The sequence below is a fragment of the Narcine bancroftii genome, chromosome 3, assembly GCF_036971445.1.
Source record: "Narcine bancroftii isolate sNarBan1 chromosome 3, sNarBan1.hap1, whole genome shotgun sequence".
In the NCBI taxonomy this organism is placed as follows: domain Eukaryota; kingdom Metazoa; phylum Chordata; class Chondrichthyes; order Torpediniformes; family Narcinidae; genus Narcine; species Narcine bancroftii.
The window spans coordinates 306,704,695-306,723,237 of NC_091471.1; the positions used below are offsets into that span (position 1 = coordinate 306,704,695).

At 39.3% G+C, this 18,543-nt stretch overlaps 1 protein-coding gene across 8 annotated transcripts in view; it reads right to left on the reverse strand.

Annotated features, from left to right (window-relative positions):
• sh3gl1b (SH3-domain GRB2-like 1b) overlaps positions 1–18,543 on the reverse strand; it is a 99,385-nt gene that overhangs the window by 46,780 nt on the left and 34,062 nt on the right. For 3 of the 8 annotated variants that reach the window (XM_069928839.1, XM_069928841.1, XM_069928840.1), the window contains 2 exons: positions 2,455–2,523; positions 1,583–1,640 (listed from right to left, as the gene is read on the reverse strand). In XM_069928839.1, coding sequence (XP_069784940.1) covers positions 1,583–1,640; positions 2,455–2,480 — 84 coding nt within the window. In that variant the 5' untranslated portion in view covers positions 2,481–2,523. Of the gene's footprint in view, positions 1–1,582; positions 1,641–2,454; positions 2,524–6,816; positions 6,888–18,543 lie in introns of all 8 variants that reach the window. The other 5 variants (XM_069928842.1, XM_069928838.1, XM_069928844.1 and 2 more) reach the window with 2 other exon arrangements.

Genomic DNA, 18,543 nt, shown 5'->3' on the forward strand with positions numbered 1-18,543 from the left:
TGTACAAGGTGAGGGGAGGAAAGTTCACGGGACACTTCAGGGGGCAAGCTTCTTTAAAAAAAACAGTAGTGGGTGGCTGGAATTTGTTGCCTGATTGGTGTTGGAGGCTGGTACGATGGGGAATTTTAAAAGACAGGCACTCGGATACAAGAAAAATGGAGGGTGTGAGGAAGGGAAGGTTTATTTTGTTGTGTGGGTTGGTGGGTAAGCATTGGAGTGAAGGGCCTGTCCTGTGCTGAAATGTTCTGTATTCCATGTTAAAGGTTTGACCTAATCAGATTGTGATACATCGAACGACTTTCGTGTGGGATTCAGAATGCAGAAAAGCCGTCGTGCTGCAGAAGTGAAACAGCTGCTTTTTAATATGGTGAGCATAATGGATTAGAGGCTTAGTTCTACACTCAACAAGAGCTTGTGAGCTTCTTGGTTGAATTGAAGATAATGATGTGAGAAATGGAATCAGCAAGGGGAATCCAGATACAAAGCCTTAGAGACATGCAAAATGCCGGAAAGCTGTAGATCCACACTTCAGAACAACAAATCAAATGTAAAAATACTGCAATTAGTGGAAATTTGAAATTAAACAGGGAATACCACAAATAGTGAGGAGGTCAGGCACCAGTTGCAGAATCTACAGAAATAAACTGCTTTTAGAGAAGGAGTCTTAACTTGGTGAATTGATACACATTGAACTTCAGAACTTATTTTGAGCATCATGAACCTTCATTGAAAACTGCAGAAAGTTCAGAGACAGTTCACATCAGAAAGGTGAGAAGTTAAAAGAATATTTGTATAAAGTAATCCTGTTTCAGAAAATTAACTCACATTGCCAAAACAAAAATCAGGCAATCCAGTCCAAAATCTAAGTTTAGCAACTTAAGATGAAGTGAGAAATAAGAGGATTTTATCACTGAAAACTTCTAGGATATTAGTAACTTTTGTTGCTGCAGGAAGTTTTCAGTCGAAGTTTAAGAATATGCATTAAAAAGTGAATTTTGATGTGAAAATACAAAGACAGCTCTGTACAAATAACAGTGAATTACTACTCAGTGAACAATTGATGGACAGTTTTCTATCACGAGTTGCTAGGTTACAATGAAGAGTGTAGTTCAAGTATCTGCTCTTTGTAGACTACAGTCAAAGACTTCTAAACAAAATCTTTAATTCTGTAAGTAACTAACTATGTGGTGCCTCTTTTAAATGGGAAAATTTCAAGTAGAATACAAAGTACAGTAAAACCTCTGCTATCCAGAATTCAACCAACTTAGTCTCAAGCAACCGGCAAAAAATATTACGGAAAACAAATAGGTTAAAAAATATGAAAGTTTAAAATTGGCATGCCTTGCTGTAATTTGCCAATCATGCAATCTTGAGCAACCAGAAAATTAACTTATCCAGCATCTACCAATCCTCATAGGTGTTGGATATCAGTCATTTTACTGTTGTAGGATTTTAAATTCATGTTCTGAATTGTTGCAAGTTAGAGGATTTACCCAAGTATCAAAACTAACATGAGTACTGTTCTTTTAACAGAGTGAGCAATTGGAATTCACTGCCAAAGTGGTGGTAAAGGTGAATTCACCTGATGGTGTTCCAAAGGAAGCTGGAGAAATGTCTGAATGGACATATTGCGCAGAACTCTGGGGAGAGAAAAAGGGAATTGGACTAGCTGAATCCAGTATGGATTTAATGGGGTAAATTGACTTCTTGTCTGCTGCAAAGAAACAAAACAAAGAACTACAGAACAATTACAGCACAGAAACAGGCCACTTCAGCACCTCTTGTCAGTCTGAACCACTTTTTCTTGCCTAATCCCATTGATCTGCACTCAGTCCATAGACCTCCATACCTGCCCAAATTTCCTTTAAATGTTAAAATCAAACTTGCATCTACCACTTCAGCTGAAAACTAGTTCCACCCTCCCACCACTCATTTTTCCCCCAATTTTTTTCTCCTTTCACCCTCTTATTTGAATCTCACCCACCCTTAACAGAAAAATCTATTTACATTTACTTTGTCTATCTCCCAAATAATTTTATAAAATCACCTCTCATTCTTCTACAATCCAGGGAATAAAGTCCTAATTTGTTTCATCTTTCCCTGTAACTCAGTCCCTAAAGTCCGGGCAACATCCTAGTTACTCTCTACCTGTGGTCAGGTGACCAAAATTGTCCCTGAAGCATCTGTCTGTTTTCTTCAGTTAGAGGATGATAGGGGCAAAAAAAAATCTTAAGTAACAAAATCCACCAAAAACAATCAGAGGGAAGGAGGAAAATAAGAGCAGAAGGGTGGGGAGGGGGAGGGGAAGGCAGGAGCTGCACAGAATGGAGGACGGGGGTAGACAATACAGAGAAATTAAAAGGATAGAAACAAATCCTGCTGGATATTTTCTTTGTGCCAATGGTGTTCCTTCCACCATTGCAGAATTGTAAGAAACTTCATTAGTTCACCTACTCGCTCCATTTCCTTGAAGTCTTCATCAAGTTTGGTTCCTTCAGCACCACCCACCTTTTCACTGACAAGCTGGAAAGAAAACAAAAATGAATATGAATTTCCAAAATTAGGAATTACAATCGTAAAAGCAAAATCCTACAATGTAGATCACTGCCATCCCATTATGCTGGCAGCTTTAGAGCAATATAGATAACTTTAGTTTCATACAGAAGTCAGCTCAAATTCAACATCATATCTGGCAAATTTATTGTTCAAGAATTTATATACAAATGCTTTCACACTTAGCAAACCTTTTTTTTGTGACAGTGCATTTCCTTCACACCTTCCGTTAGTTTTTAAAGAGATTTTTAAAAAATTTATTCATTTTTTGACATTGCTGGCAAGGTCAACTTTTGAAGCTCATCTCTAACTGCCTGTCAGGTGATAGTAATCATTCAAGAATTGCTACATTCTTGCACCTAAAATGCTTTTGAGTATGAAGTTCAAGGATGGTGGAAAAGAAATACATTTTCAAGTCAGTGAAAATATCTTTTTAAGTCTGATACTGAAAGCTTATAAAATGGAGGCATTGATGGGGTAAAACTGTCAGAATCTTTTTCTCCAAGAGTAAAACTGTCACATACTAGATACATACATTTTTGGGGAGGAGGAGTTTAAAGGAAATGTGTGTGCTGAGAGTAGTGATGAAAGCAGATACAATGTAGTGTTTAAGGGGTGTGACAGAATATGTTGTTTTACATTGTATATAGATATGATTTTGGGAGATAAAGTGTGGCAGGTTTTTTTTAAGTGTAGGTCACATACAAACACTTCAAAACAGATCTGATTTAAAATACTGGAACGCTGCTCAAGTTAGACAGGCTGGCTCTGAGGGCCTTTGCAAAAGCTTTGGGGAGTGCCTATAGAGACTTCACTAATGGATTGTTGTTTTGAAAAGCAACAGATGAAAGAATTCAGAGGTTTGGAGCCACAGGCTGAGGGCAGTTTGCTGTTCTAAGAGGTCGTGTGGTATTGCAAGCAGAGAGAAAAAAAACAGGCTTTTCTCAGAGAGAGAGAGAGAGAGAGAGAGAGAGAGAGAGAGTGAATTCAGTTCTGTAGTTTTTACAGTTCAGCAGCAGCCGCCAGGACTGGAACAAGACAAGCTGGCAAGCTTGTGGAAAAAACCCATTTTGAAGATGGGTTGTGAGTGCTTAGTTCAGCCTGGTCAAAGCCCTTGTGGTCCATACGAGAGGAGAGGACTGGCTGCCTAATGTTTCACTTGAAATAAGAGAAACAAAAAGTAACTCTGTGGTGACCTGAAAGAAAGAGGTTATCATCTGGAAAATCCTGATGGGGCAAGTTTCTTCAGCAAGACACTGATGTGGCTGATTAGAAGGGGTCAGTTTGAATCCAGGAACAACAAATCTCTCTCTGAAAACTGACAAGAACCTCCCTGAGTAACCATTTACTTTTCAATCACCAAAGACTGGTGAAATTCATAAATGTTAAATTCTGTGCACAGTACAAAGCAGCAAGTGAACTTGGAGGAGTGAGATTAGACTGTGAATATAACATAACATAACAATTACAGCACGGAAACAGGCCATTAGGCCCTTCTAGTCCGCACAGAACCAAACACCCCTCTCTAGTCCCACCTCCCTGCACAATGCCCATAACCCTCCATCTTCTTCTCATCCATATACCTGTCCAACCTTTTCTTAAATAATACAATTGACTCCGCCGCCACTATTTCTCCCAGCTCATTCCACACGGCGACCACTCTCTGAGTAAAGAAGTTCCCCCTCATGTTACCTCTAAACCTCTGCCCCTTAATTCTTAACTCATGTCCTCTTGTTTTAATCTTTCCTCCTCTTAATGGAAATAGTCTATCCACATCCACTCTGTCTATCCCAGAATCAAAGAACTTTTTCGGAACTTACATACACATTACATACTTGTGGGCTTAGAATTAGAAGCGGGTTAAGTTAGGTTAAGTTAATAGTAATAAGATTAAATTTGATCCTGTTTTCATGTTTAAAAATAATTAAGAACAACTTTTGTTTAAATAACCATTTGTCTTAATGAATTTCTGTTGCTGCTAGGTTTTGGGGTCCTTTGGGCTTGTAATAGGGGCTTCAAGAGAGACATGAATATGCAGTGAATTGGAGGATACATATCATGTGCAAGCAGCAAAGTTTGAGGATAAATTGGGCATCATGTTTGGCATGGTCATCAGGGGCCAAAGGGATTGTTCTTTTGCTGTATTGTTCTATGCTTGGTAAACAATCAACAGCTCCTTTTCCACTGGCATCCCAGTTAATTGGCCGTACCGAGATAGGAAGCCCCTTGTGCCATTTCCATTGGGCCACCCTTAACTGGGGCATAACTCATCCAGGGGATCGGAGTGTTCTACCTTCAACTGGCAACGGGTGACTTTCTGCTGTCCCTTTTCCACTGGTTTTATCAGCACGCTGGCATCAGCTGACGCCGGGGATATGGATAGGGGTTGAGATGGTTAATCTCCGCCGTGAAATGATGTCATTTGACGCTGGCATATTGACATTTTTCTTTTTCCACTGGTTCCTGTCCCAGTTAATACCTGAGACAAGGTGCCAGTGGAAAAAGAGGCTAACCTGAGTATTTCCAACATTTTCTATTTCATTTCAAATTTTCAGATTCAGTAATATATGGCATTAAAAAAATAACCAATACATTTGCTTTATTTGGCAATTTGTAAGATTTTTTTAAATAAAAAGGATCAGGAGGACTAATTTGTGATTTCTAATCCATCTCGTGTTATCTATCAATACTGAAGAAGCAACCTTGATACTTCCTGTAAAGAAGCATATGCTTATAATCAAAAGTATCAATTTGAAAAGGTCTATTGGGAGATTAAAAGCTAAACAGGAAACAAACAAAGGCACTGGTTTCAGCACAGAAGTTAAATCAAGCAACAACAACAACAAAAAAAGTCACAAAAAGGCTCTCCAAGAAACTATCCTAGCTGAAGAATCTGGGTGATACGGAATACCACATTACCCTATTTCAAAGTTTTGTGAAACTCCATTAATCTGTCAGGCTCAGGTATTTTAGCAGATCCATTTCGCAGATTTAATGGCTGTTATTCGACAAATACTCAAACCAACTTTTATTCACTTAAAAAAAAGTTACACGATAGAATAATAAATTTTCCACCATGGCGAGCAGAAAGGAGATGTAGGAATTAGCAGGTAAATTAGCAAAACTATGGGATTTCCAAAAACTTCAGACAGCAGATAGCCAGGATTTAATGTACTTGAATTTCCAACTCAATTATTGAAACACTTAACACTTTCAAAACCAGGTTCTACAAGTGCAGAAAATGTCACATCTTTTGACAACATCGATACAATTTTATTTTAAAAAAATTTCAGAAGTGAAAGTTAAATTAGTAACACAAATTAAATTGGTTTATGGTTTAAGCAGCCACTTTAATTTAAAAGCTCATCAGAAGAGGCACTTGAAGACACCTTTTAACACTGAATCGGCTTTGAAAAAAAATCAGCGGAAGTTAGTGATTGATTGTGTACCTTTCTCAGTTTTAAGGACAAATGATAATAATTATGCATTTTTGATTCACGTTGCACCAAAATATATACTTGTTTAAAAAAATACGTGCAATACTGATTTTTTTTCTAAATGAAGCAAATCTTCTGTTTATACCTTGTTAATATTATGAGAGGATAGCAGTTTTGTAGACATATAAACTCTGAAATTTAACTTTCAATTTGATTCAAACCTATTGCTATTATATACTGTGGTTATTGAGGCTCTGGCAGTTCAGTGGTTATAGTACTGGTCTTGTAAACCAGGGGTCGCAAGTTCATTCATTGCTGTGGCCTCATCTCTGTGAGGGGCACTGGACAAAGTGGTCTTCCTTATGGTAGACAAAGTTAAAGAATTTCATGCATGTTATATTCTTTAAAAATTGTAGTTTTACCTTTAAACTGCAAAAACAGTATGACAATTTACAATAATCACCAATAGCATGCAAATGGCATGTTTGTGAGGCAATAAAACAAATATTTCTTCATGTGGATATGGACTGTTAAATTCAGAACCATTTTGTTTCCACTTCACAATACCAATCCAGAGTATTTAAGCTTCACTAAAGTACAAATTGTTCAGTGTGATTGGCCTTTCCTTTCCATTGCAGAAGGCAAATTATCCATTTGTTAACATGCATGTCTTATTAAATTAATCATTTTTATTTGGCATTTTTTTTCACATCAGCTTTTTAATAGTGCACAGATTCATTTCCAATCATCTCTATCTCAGCAAGGTGATCTGTTTTCAGCTATTACATATATATGCGGCATTGTCATAATCGATGGCCATCCTCACCTGTTCAAACTATTTAGGGCGTAAAAGTGTGCGAAAAAATGAAGGAATAACATTCATGTCTTCGTCTTCAGCTGACAACAAAAAAGTTAGAAATGTGATGCACCTTAATTTATTTGTTAACATGTATGCAATAAGTAGTAAAGCCTGCAGTTGCTGAGATATTGACATTAAAATTAAACTGAACACTTACTTTTGAACCAAAGTTCACAAAGGAAATGGAAATAAGATGAAGATCATGGTCGTATGCGTGGAGCAGGCAATTTCCCTGTACAAACATCCACAATCCATCAAAATTCTCAAATCAGCAAAACTGCTAACAATGAAATACAAATGACAAAAGGAAAAGACCAAGCTTTTTCAGCTAAACTTGCAGGGTATACCAAAAACATGAAAATGACAGAATTTGTTATTTCCTTCTTCAAACTAAGATTACAAGTGCTCAACAGCTAACAGACATTTCCTTTCTGTAACAATAATAATGTTTTGCTAGAATGGATTTAAAGAGGTATTGAGGGGCAGAGATTTTAATGGAGTTAAAACATTCACAGAAACATAGAAAAATAGGTGTAGGAGAAGGCCATTTGGCCCTTCAAGCCTACACCACCATTCACTATGATCATGGCTGATCAGTACCCGGTTCCTGCCTTCTCCCTATACTCTCTGATCCCCTTAACTACAAGGGCCAAATCTAACCTCCTCTTAAATATTGATAAGGAACTGGCCTCAACTACCTCCTGTGGTAAAGAATTCCACAGACTTACCACTCTCTGAGAGAAGAAATTATTTTCTCATCTCAGTCCCAAAAGACTTCCCCCTTATCCTTATACCATGACCCCGCCCACTTCTTGGCCCACTCACCTAACTCATCCAAGTCACCCTGCACCCTCCTGATTTTTCCCAGCATCAGAAACAAACTTCCTGCATCTAGTCTGTTTACTCCTTTAAGAATTTTATATGTTTCTATAAGATCTCCCCTCAATCTTCTAAATTCCAGTGAATACAGGCCTAGTCAATCCAACCTTCTTCATATGCAAGTCCTTCCATTCCTGGTATTAATCTAGTTAACCTTCTCTGCACATCCTCCATGGCAAGGATGTCTTTCTTCAAATAAAGAGACCAAAACTGAACACAGTATTCCAAGTCTGGTCTCACCTAGACCCTGTACAGCTGCAGTAGGACCTTCCTATTCCTGTACTCTAATCCTCTTGCTATGAATGCCAACATACCATTCACCTTCCTCACTGCCTGCTGTACCTGCATGCCCACTTTCAATCATTGATGCACAGCGATACCCAAGTCTCACTGCATTTCCCCTTTTCCTAAACAGATATCATTTAGATTATCATCCTCTTTCCTGTTTTTACCTCCAAAGTGGGTAACCTCACATTTATCCACATTATATTGCATCTGCCACTTCTTGGCCCACTCACCTAACTCATCCAAGTCACCCTGCACCCTCCTTGAATCCTCTACTCAGCTAACCCTGCTACCTAACTTTGTGTCATCTGCAAATTTCAAGATGCTGCTTTCTTTATTTTTCAAATTAAACAGGAGACAACTCAACGTGCAAGCCTTATTTACATCCCCCAAAAAAATTATCCATTTTATTATCTCTCCATCTGCCACATCCCAAGATCATACACTCCAAACACAAGATTTTTTTGCTTTGGCAAATTATAAAAGAAACAAAATAGTTTTTTTTGCCATGACAGCAGTGGCAAATATGAAGCAGATGGCTGTAAATGGATAAAAATAAATTATATATGCATGTGTTCCAACATCTTCCTTAAAAAGGAATACGTAGCCTCAAATTGATCAGTTTATTGAGAAATCAGACGCTCTCTCTGTGAAAGCATTGAATTTTAAATTCAAAACAAAATCACCAGTCTATGTGAGGAGGTAATTTGCTCTGTTGAATAAATCCACCAAATAAAAAAAATGGATTCAGCAAGGATCAATTCAACTTACAAATTTTAGTAATATCCTCGAGTGGAACTTCTTTCTACACTCCACAACAAAGTACAAAGATCAGGAAGACTTATTGAGATAAAGTCCCAAGAATAATGCATGATAAAAAATTAATTCTAAAAAGGTCCATTTTTCTTAACTCACAAACATGACTGCAACACACATTCACATTGCATGAGAACTCATGACTGACAAATGTTGAGAAAAAAAATTAATCCTGAAACATCATTTGAGAAGGTGACAGAATACAGAATTAAACATTGAGGTTTTGACCACAAATGTTCAAAAAATAACCCATATGCACCTGATTTCTCATATCTAGTATAATAGTGTAGAACAAGAATTTCATGAATAGTTGATGTTATGTCACTCATCTTCTGTCTACAAGCAAAGAAAATCAGTTTGAGATACAAATCTGAAAAATTAATTAATTCAAGATTCAATTTATTATCGTAGTTATAAAACAGTGTCAAATTACATAAAATTTCTTTTTGCCTGCTGCAAGGCTGACCACCAGCAGCAATTGCCTAAGTGCCTCACAGTCAGAGAGAGAGAAGCAAAAGAGAGGCTGCCCCAGAGTCAACAAGCATCCATAGATTCACCTCCAGCGCTTCCACAGCCCCATCAGCCACACAGAGTCCAATCCAAACCAATGGCAACCCGAGCTCCAAATCCGAACCTCCGACACGGTCAGGAACCCTTCAGCGTCCTTGGCACCTCCTTGCATCGCTGTTCCAATATCTGGTATCCCCCAGTCAGTTCGAGTCAGTCTCCAGCAGTCTGCAGCTTCCTCAGGTTCCTTGCCTCAAGTCGCCGCATGCACTGGTCCCTCAGCTGCAGAGCACCCTCACTGTTGCTGCGGGTTGTCTCCTCCACTTCTCCCACTCACTCGGGGGTGGAAGGGGCAGGTGATATTTCCATCCTCTGCTTCCCCAGAGTTTGTAGCCTTTGCGGCTGCTGTGACGAATAGGTGCCGCCATCTTGGGCGCAGCCCTGCGGTCGCGTGATTTCAAATAAAACCACCATTGGCTCCGTCAGTGGGCCTTTCAAAGCCGAAGGCTGACAACTGGGTGGCTGGACCCGTGGGAGAGCAGCGTCTCCGCTCTCTCGCTCCCCGTGGGTCTGCACCAGCGGTAGCGCTGCCATCTTGCTCTGTTATGCAACTATGCAAAACTAAATGAATATTTGCTTTGAACAAAATTGAGAGGAAAAATGATGAGTTCTTTATGCTATAATGGCAATTGTAAGGGCCAAGAGAGAAGCGGAGTGGCATATATAACAGATTTCTTTTTATCTTTCTCAATAGTGTCCAATTAATCTAAGCATACTTACTAACATTAAAGTTGTTGCTTCTCAGATGCATCGTGTTGTACTACACTATTATTTTTTTTTCAGTTACATGATGAATCACGTAGAACAATTTTAGTTAGCATTTTATTGAAGCACCTCAAGGTCACATCTTCATGCAGGGTTAACAAAAGTTTCCTACAATGCTCGACAGAAGATAAATAATTATGTATGGGTAGTTATCAGATTTAGCAGATGCCAATTCACGTCCTCCAGGATATCCTTGCCATTAGTGTTAATGGAAGTCACATGGGGCATATCTGGTCAGCGATAAATGTTCAAATTCACTGTTCCGTTTTCAGCCCTTCACAATATTCTTTCAAGAACAATGCCCCACTTGCCACCAACAAATTTTCTCATGTCACGATGTCAATTTATGCCAGGCATGCACTCACGAGTACTCACAATAGACATGTTACTGGTGAGGGTTCATGATGAAATAAGGCACTAACAATCACCAGTGAAATAATAATGTTTTCTCTGGGAAGGTAAACAAGGGAAACAAACCTGTTATTTCATGTTGTATCCCAATCAAAAGTCACAATTTTGAGGGTGCGCAAGATGCCAATGTCAGAATATTATTTTTGTAAATTATGCATTTTTGCCAAGGATAACCATGAATGAACATTTTCTTTTCTAAAACAAAATTGGATGCTCCCTTAGTCCAACAAAGAACCAAAGTAAAAGAGTACTGGAAGGAAATGCAGCCCATGAAGAATAACCGTCTTCAAGGAAATAGGTGGAAAGTCATTTGAAATCTGGAGAACCATAGTACAACTGAGGATATAACTAGATGAATCTAATCTTCATGTGTTCCTAGTCATCTGTCACCACAATAGGATAAAGATAAGTCACAGTGATGTTAAACAAATGAAAAGTAGAAGTCGTAATGAGAAGTTGAATGCAGAAAATATTTAAATGTTAGAATTACAGTGCATTTCTAAAAATTAAGACATGATAGGCAAATGCGTCAGCTGATACTCTTTCAATTTCACCTTCCTTACAGACTCGTTATTCTTGGAACGATTATCTGCCATATACACATTTCCATTTTAAAGTACAACCATAAAACTCCAATAATTCAGACACCAAGATATTTGCATCAAATACCAAAAAGTAACTAATTATTAGTTAATAAATAAAAGTTGTCTAGAGAGCAGTAACAGTTAGATTTTATGCACCTTATTTACCCCATACAAATCAGATGTGGTCTGTAATACATTGTAGGCCTAGTCTCCACACAAAAGTGCCTCAAGGTTTCCTTCTATTCCCTAAAAGATGGGCTCATTATAATGAAAACTTAAGCAGGGTCAAACGTATTCCCTTTTCGTTCTGGATTTCTTGATTTGAAAATCTAAAATGCAATCAGTACAGGAGGAAGTTTAAGCACAAGATCCTCCAAATAGTAACCCCCATTAGTTCATTACAATGGTATTGAATGTTGTTTTGTACAAAGCAAAACTCCTGAAATCCTTCTGCAATTGCTTCACAATCTTTCATTTCTTCCTTACAGGAAGAGAGATATTAAGGCAATCATTTTATTTAAATGAACTAGTTTAGCAATTCCTCAGTACTGCACTAGTTCATCAGCTTGTGTTTAAATCCATGATCAAACTCTTCAAGCATTAATTAGTGATCCAAGTTTACATCATAAGGATGGTGCAAAGTGACAAACTTTCAGCAGAAAAGGAAGATCATTTGAGAAAGAAAGAGAAAACGTGCGCAACTTGAATTGATGGCAGATAAACAACCAGAATAAAAATCACCAAAATGCATTTTATGAACAAAAGCTTGAGAGAAGACAGGTGGAAAGAGCCTCATAGAGAGCAAATGCCCTTGTGGAAATTGCTGGGCCAATTTGTCTTTCTTTATGCTATTCAATTTGTATTTATTTTGATGCATTTCCTGTTGAAGATCCTGGTCCAAGCAATGCCAACTATTAATTATATTATCAATCCTCTGCACTGCAAGATAATGACAGGAATGGGAGATCAAGTAAGAACTGAATAAAATACAAATTCTTTTCTTTTTCTTTCTTTGGCTTGGCTTCGCGGATGAAGATTTATGGAGGGGGTAAATGTCCATGTCATCTGCAGGCTCGTTGGTGGCTGACAAGTCCGATGCGGGACAGGCAGACACGGTTGCAGGGGAAAATTGGTGGGTTGGGGTTGGGTTTTTCCTCCTTTGCCTTTTGGCTACCCTTAAACACCATTACAATTCTAGTCACCATACTATAATAGCAGTCATATTCTACAACTTCAATATTAGTTAAATATTTTCTCTGGCAATATGAGGACAGGCCATATCTGCTATAAATCATCCATCTGTAATATTGGCTCAGTTTATCTCCATTAGCGCAGCCTGATCTACTGGATATGTCCACAGCCCTGGATTTTAATCACATTTTGCACACCTTAGATTGTAACATCACTCCCTAAAACTAGCCCCATTAACCACAACTTATCCCCGTACAACCCTGCCCTCACCTCATCATCGATATGCTATTCATCCTGGTGATCCCTCCCTAATCTATTATGCAACTTAAATCTTTGAACAGTAGGTCCAAAAATCCAGATGCCAGAAATCCTGACCACTTGAGAATGCAGACTTTTCAAAAACCCTCAAACTTTTTAAATTTACCGGGCTTTTATGTGCATGCATGCATAGATACATAGTGGCAATAAGTGACCAAGCTTGTTGACTTTATTTATCTTTAAAACTGATTGCCTTGATAAATGAAGCATGCTGCATTTGTTAATGAATAAATTATCAAAATTTATCTGTTTATCTCTTTATTCCTCCTTAAATTTGAATTTGAGAATCCAGAAAATGAGGACCACCCAATCCCCGAGCAGTCTGGATTTTAGGGCTTCTACTGTATTCCGCTTTTCCATTTTTGTCTTCAAACTGAAACATTAACTCTGTTTCTCTTTCCATAGATGCTGCCTGAGCTGTTAGGGTTTCCCACATTTTGCTTTTATTTCAGAGACAATGTGAGGTGCTGTTCCTTAAGCTTCCCTTGGCCCCTGTTTGAACAGTACATAAGACTATCGATGGATAGGTTAAAGATGTAATGGAATTAAAAATGATAGCAAATGAAAGTTAAAGGTCACTGCAGACTGAACAAAATGATCAGCCCTCTGCTTTTATTTCTTCAATGTGAATAAAAATCACATTGAGTACTGGAAACAATGCACTGCAGAGTTCGGCTATATTTCCTTCCACCCTGCATCCTGCAACTACATATTCTGCTAGGTTTTCTACCTCTATTGTCTCTGCTCCAATGGAGAAGCTATTTCACAAAGATGTCAGAGACATTTTTATCTTTCCCATGGCTGCTGTTCTTCAAGAGTGAACTGAAATCTCAACTACACCTTTGCACACCCCTGTTCTGAACCTACAACAAAGATAAAGATCCCTGACCCTTACATTTTACCCCAACTAATAATTCTTCATTATTTATGAAATTTTCAGTAAGATTCCATAGAACACAGCTTGCAGTTCCAGGATGGAATATTAGTAGAGACCGGAGCTGAATTTGATGAGTAGCATACATTTCAAATATGGGAAGAATTACTGCAGTAGATCTTCTAAGACCACATGCAATTGAGTAGATTTGGTGGGCTGAGGGCAGAGGCAAATCTGTTGATCCCTCTTCTCCCTAACATCTCAGAAATATCCAGGTGCTCTTAGGACACTCCAGTTCTTACTCCATGACCTTGGATCCTGGACAATTTCACTGCTATTCCCCATTGAAACATCACGCCATTGGAATTATTCCTAATGTCATTATCTCGCTGAACTGTTCATTCTTCTTGGACAAACTTGGAAATTGAAGTCACAGCATTATTAAATATACACTTTTTAAGCAGTCACTAACTGGTTTATCATTTAGATAAATATCTGATTAAATTATTTTACTTTCTTATCCTTTGAATTCTGAGGCAAATTTCAAAAATCACATTGTCAGTAAAGCATGATCAGCCAACTCCACTTGAATGGGATCTGAAACAACAGCATTTTCGAATGTTGTTCAGCAACGTGATGGAAAGGAATTCTCGGCCAAAAAGAAATGTTGATACAGGGTGCATTTGTTTTTAAGGTTTCAGAAATTCTACTTTAATTTTGGAAATTTTGTAGCTATTATCTTCTAAGAGCTGCTTTGAAGTCTCTCCCTCTATAATCTATTCTGTTCCTCAAAGTAGAACTACAACAATAATCTCAACAAAAACTAGTTGGCAGCATTGATAGTTTAAACAGCATTTGTATAACCATAGTTCAATGCAATGTTTGGCTCAGCTACATTGCCTTGCAACCCACCAGCAGTCAAATGAGCTGCCAGGGCTCAGTCTGCAGCCTGAAATTTAATACCATGTGAGCAACTTATTAAAGATTCACCAGTAACCCTGCAGTCTCACACGATTTTTCAATTTGAGAACTGACACTTCCACTTGGTTAAAAAAAAATCTATCAAGATCTTGAATTTGCCTAATAACATCAAAGTATTTTTTTATTTAATGGTTCAACCACAAGACAGGAGCAGAAATAGGCTATTCAGCCCTTGAGTCATAGAGGTAAAGATATACAAAGAGAAACATTGAACCACTTATTCTGGGAGGATGTCAGCAACCTTTCTCGATACCAAATTTGATATTTCACTCTAATTGGACTCAATACTTCCAAATTTCCTATTATCAAGGTTCTCCATCAGAATAGTCTTGTATTTTACAGCTGTCTCTATTTTCCAAGATAAATGGGAAACCAAAAGCCTTTTGACAAGCATTTATGCTGAAAGATGCTTGCTCACTTGATACAATATCAGGTATCCACCAAGGGTCTGGAATTCACTGCTTGAAAGAGTGCAAAAGCTCTTAATTTACACACAAAACTATGCATTTTTAATGCACTTTTGTACATGTGACAATAAACAGAGCAGCTGGTGCTGCTGCCCCACAAGTGCAAGGACCCATGTCCAATCCAGAATTTTGGTGCGATCTGTGGGGAGTTTGCATGCTCCATCCATGACCTCACAGATGATGTCATTTCCCTCAACATCCCTAGAATATGCTGGTTACTGCAGTATAGGCTAAAATCAGAAAGAGGGTGGACTTCAGAAAGTTGAGAGCAAGTTGCAGGGCTACAGGGAAATAAACAGAACAGGAATGCAATGAATGGGTTTGCTCCTCTGGGAGATAGTTCGAACCCAACGAGTAGAGATGGACAGAGAGGCCTATTTCTGAGTTGCTTGAAGAAATAGTTCTGTACTATAGGAACCAAATAACATTGTCAGATGTAACATAAAGCAATCAGTTTAAAAGCTAATCCTTTATGCCCTTAAGAGATACATATTTGAAATAATCATTCTCCCAAGTTCTAGCCAACATCTGTCAGCCAAAGCAACTACAGTCTGTGTTGGTCATTCAAACTAATCATACTTTATTCTCCTCACATTCCTTTGACTCCTCTCTTCACCACCCCCCCCAACCCAACTACACCACTCACCGACATAAAAGGAGCAATTTACAGTGGACAAACCCCCAACCAGGATGCCTATTCTTGTTTGTGAGTTAGTTACTACTTTCTAGGTAGTTTCTCTGAATCAAATACGACTCACTTCCACTCTAGCACTAAGTGTTAGAAGGTTCCTAAGCACAGTTTCTCCTCATGTGGAGTGGCTACTCACCCCACCTATCACAAAGGTTTGACAGAGGGAGGTCCAGATCCAAAAGCAAGAATTCCCAATTGGACTGCTGCCCAAACTTGGCACATAAACACAAACAAATGCACACACTTGCGCTGGATGGGTCACGTCTCCAGAATGGAGGACCATCGCCTTCCCAAGATCATGTTATATGGCGAGCTCTCCACTGGCCACCGTGACAGAGGTGCACCAAAGAAAAGGTACAAGGACTGCCTAAAGAAATCTCTTGGTGCCTGCCACATTGACCACCGCCAGTGGGCTGATAACGCCTCAAACCGTGCATCTTGGCGCCTCACAGTTTGGCGGGCAGCAACCTCCTTTGAAGAAGACCGCAGAGCCCACCTCACTGACAAAAGGCAAAGGAGGAAAAACCCAACACCCAACCCCAACCAACCAATTTTCCCTTGCAACCGCTGCAACTGTGTCTGCCTGTCCCGCATCGGACTTGTCAGCCACAAACGAGCCTGCAGCTGACGTGGACTTTTTACCCCCTCCATAAATCTTCGTCCGCGAAGCCAAGCCAAAGACACCTATATTTGCATTTCACAGTATTATAAATATTAGATAGCAGCTATGCCACAAAAGATCCTTGAAGCATTACTAATCAGTACATTAATTAATCCTGCACTAAATCTGGTTTCAACAAAGTAAGTGAAAATATCTACATACACCTGATATTTTTGCACAATTATTCATCTTCAACTGGTTATTTAATATGTAGCAATGAAAATGTACTTAAAACCGATACACAACAAAGTTTTTTTTTTTAAAAATAGAGTTTTTGATAAGGTTCATTCCTTTCTTCCCTTGGGCGGCAAGGATAGCACAAGCAGTCATTGCGACGCTGTTGCAGCACCAATGACTCAGCTTCAAATCCGTGCTGTGATGAGTTTGTACATTCTCCACATGTCTGCATGGGTTTCCTCTGGGTGCTCCGATTTCATACCACCATTCAAAACATATGGGTGTTGTAGGTTAATTGGTATTACCCTGCTGTATGTTTAAAGAAAAATATTCTAAATACAGTACTGCTATCCACAGTTTTCACAAGTTTCCAACACTTACCCAATATCTTAATGATGTTTTCTGCCAGCAGAAAGATCTGTATTGTATCAAAGATCTGTATTGTATCAAAATTGAAGTACAGAGTTGATTCTCACTGGCAATACCCTGACCCATTATCCATCCTAATTGTCACTCCTACATTGGTGGGTCTGGAAGCAAATACAACCCAATCCAGGCAATGATGACAGATTTTACTGCCTGAACAAGATGGGCTTTTACAATAATTGTGTCGTTTCATTGTCACTTATGGGCTTTTAATTCAAATTTGGTTACTTGGCCACCCTGTAACATCATATATGACACTGCTGTCAGATTAATGAGATCAGGCAATAAATACAAATCTATTACTAGGATATTCATTCTTGCGTTACATTCAGTTGCTGGGAAACCTTTTTGAATTACAGCAACTTTCAGATGAAGGCCATCCTATTGCCATTTTTACATAACAATTTTAATACAATGGTTCATTTATAATTGAGAATGCAAATTTTGTGATATCTCTTGTACAAGAGGTAAAGATTTGTGCTAGAATGCAGTCACAGTTGAGCCACTTCATTATATTCTGATCTATATCATAATGGTGGTTTGCTGTGCATTATTTATCACCTTTGTTGACCTCACCAAAGCCTTCGACACCGTGAGCAGGAAAGGGCTTTGGCAAATACTAGAGCGCATCGGATGTCCCCCAAAGTTCCTCAACATGATTATCCAACTGCACGAAAACCAACAAGGTCGGGTCAGATACAGCAATGAGCTCTCTGAACCCTTCTCCATTAACAATGGCGTGAAGCAAGGCTGTGTTCTCGCACCAACCCTCTTTTCAATCTTCTTCAGCATGATGCTGAACCAAGCCATGAAAGACCCCAACAATGAAGACGCTGTTTACATCCGGTACCGCACGGATGGCAGTCTCTTCAATCTGAGGCGCCTGCAAGCTCACACCAAGACACAAGAGAAACTTGTCCGTGAACTACTCTTTGCAGATGATGCCGCTTTAGTTGCCCATTCAGAGCCAGCTCTTCAGCGCTTGACGTCCTGCTTTGCGGAAACTGCCAAAATGTTTGGCCTGGAAGTCAGCCTGAAGAAAACTGAGGTCCTCCATCAGCCAGCTCCCCACCATGACTACCAGCCCCCCCACATCTCCATCGGGCACATAAAACTCAAAACGGTCAACCAGTTTACCTATCTCGGCTGCACCATTTCATCAGATGCAAGGATCGACAATGAGATAGACAACAGACTCGCCAAGGCAAATAGCGCCTTTGGAAGACTACACAAAAGAGTCTGGAAAAACAACCAACTGAAAAACCTCACAAAGATAAGCGTATACAGAGCCGTTGTCATACCCACACTCCTGTTCGGCTCCGAATCATGGGTCCTCTACCGGCACCACCTACGGCTCCTAGAACGCTTCCACCAGCGTTGTCTCCGCTCCATCCTCAACATCCATTGGAGCGCTCACACCCCTAACGTCGAGGTACTCGAGATGGCAGAGGTCGACAGCATCGAGTCCACGCTGCTGAAGATCCAGCTGCGCTGGATGGGTCACGTCTCCAGAATGGAGGACCATCGCCTTCCCAAGATCGTATTATATGGCGAGCTCTCCACTGGCCACCGTGACAGAGGTGCACCAAAGAAAAGGTACA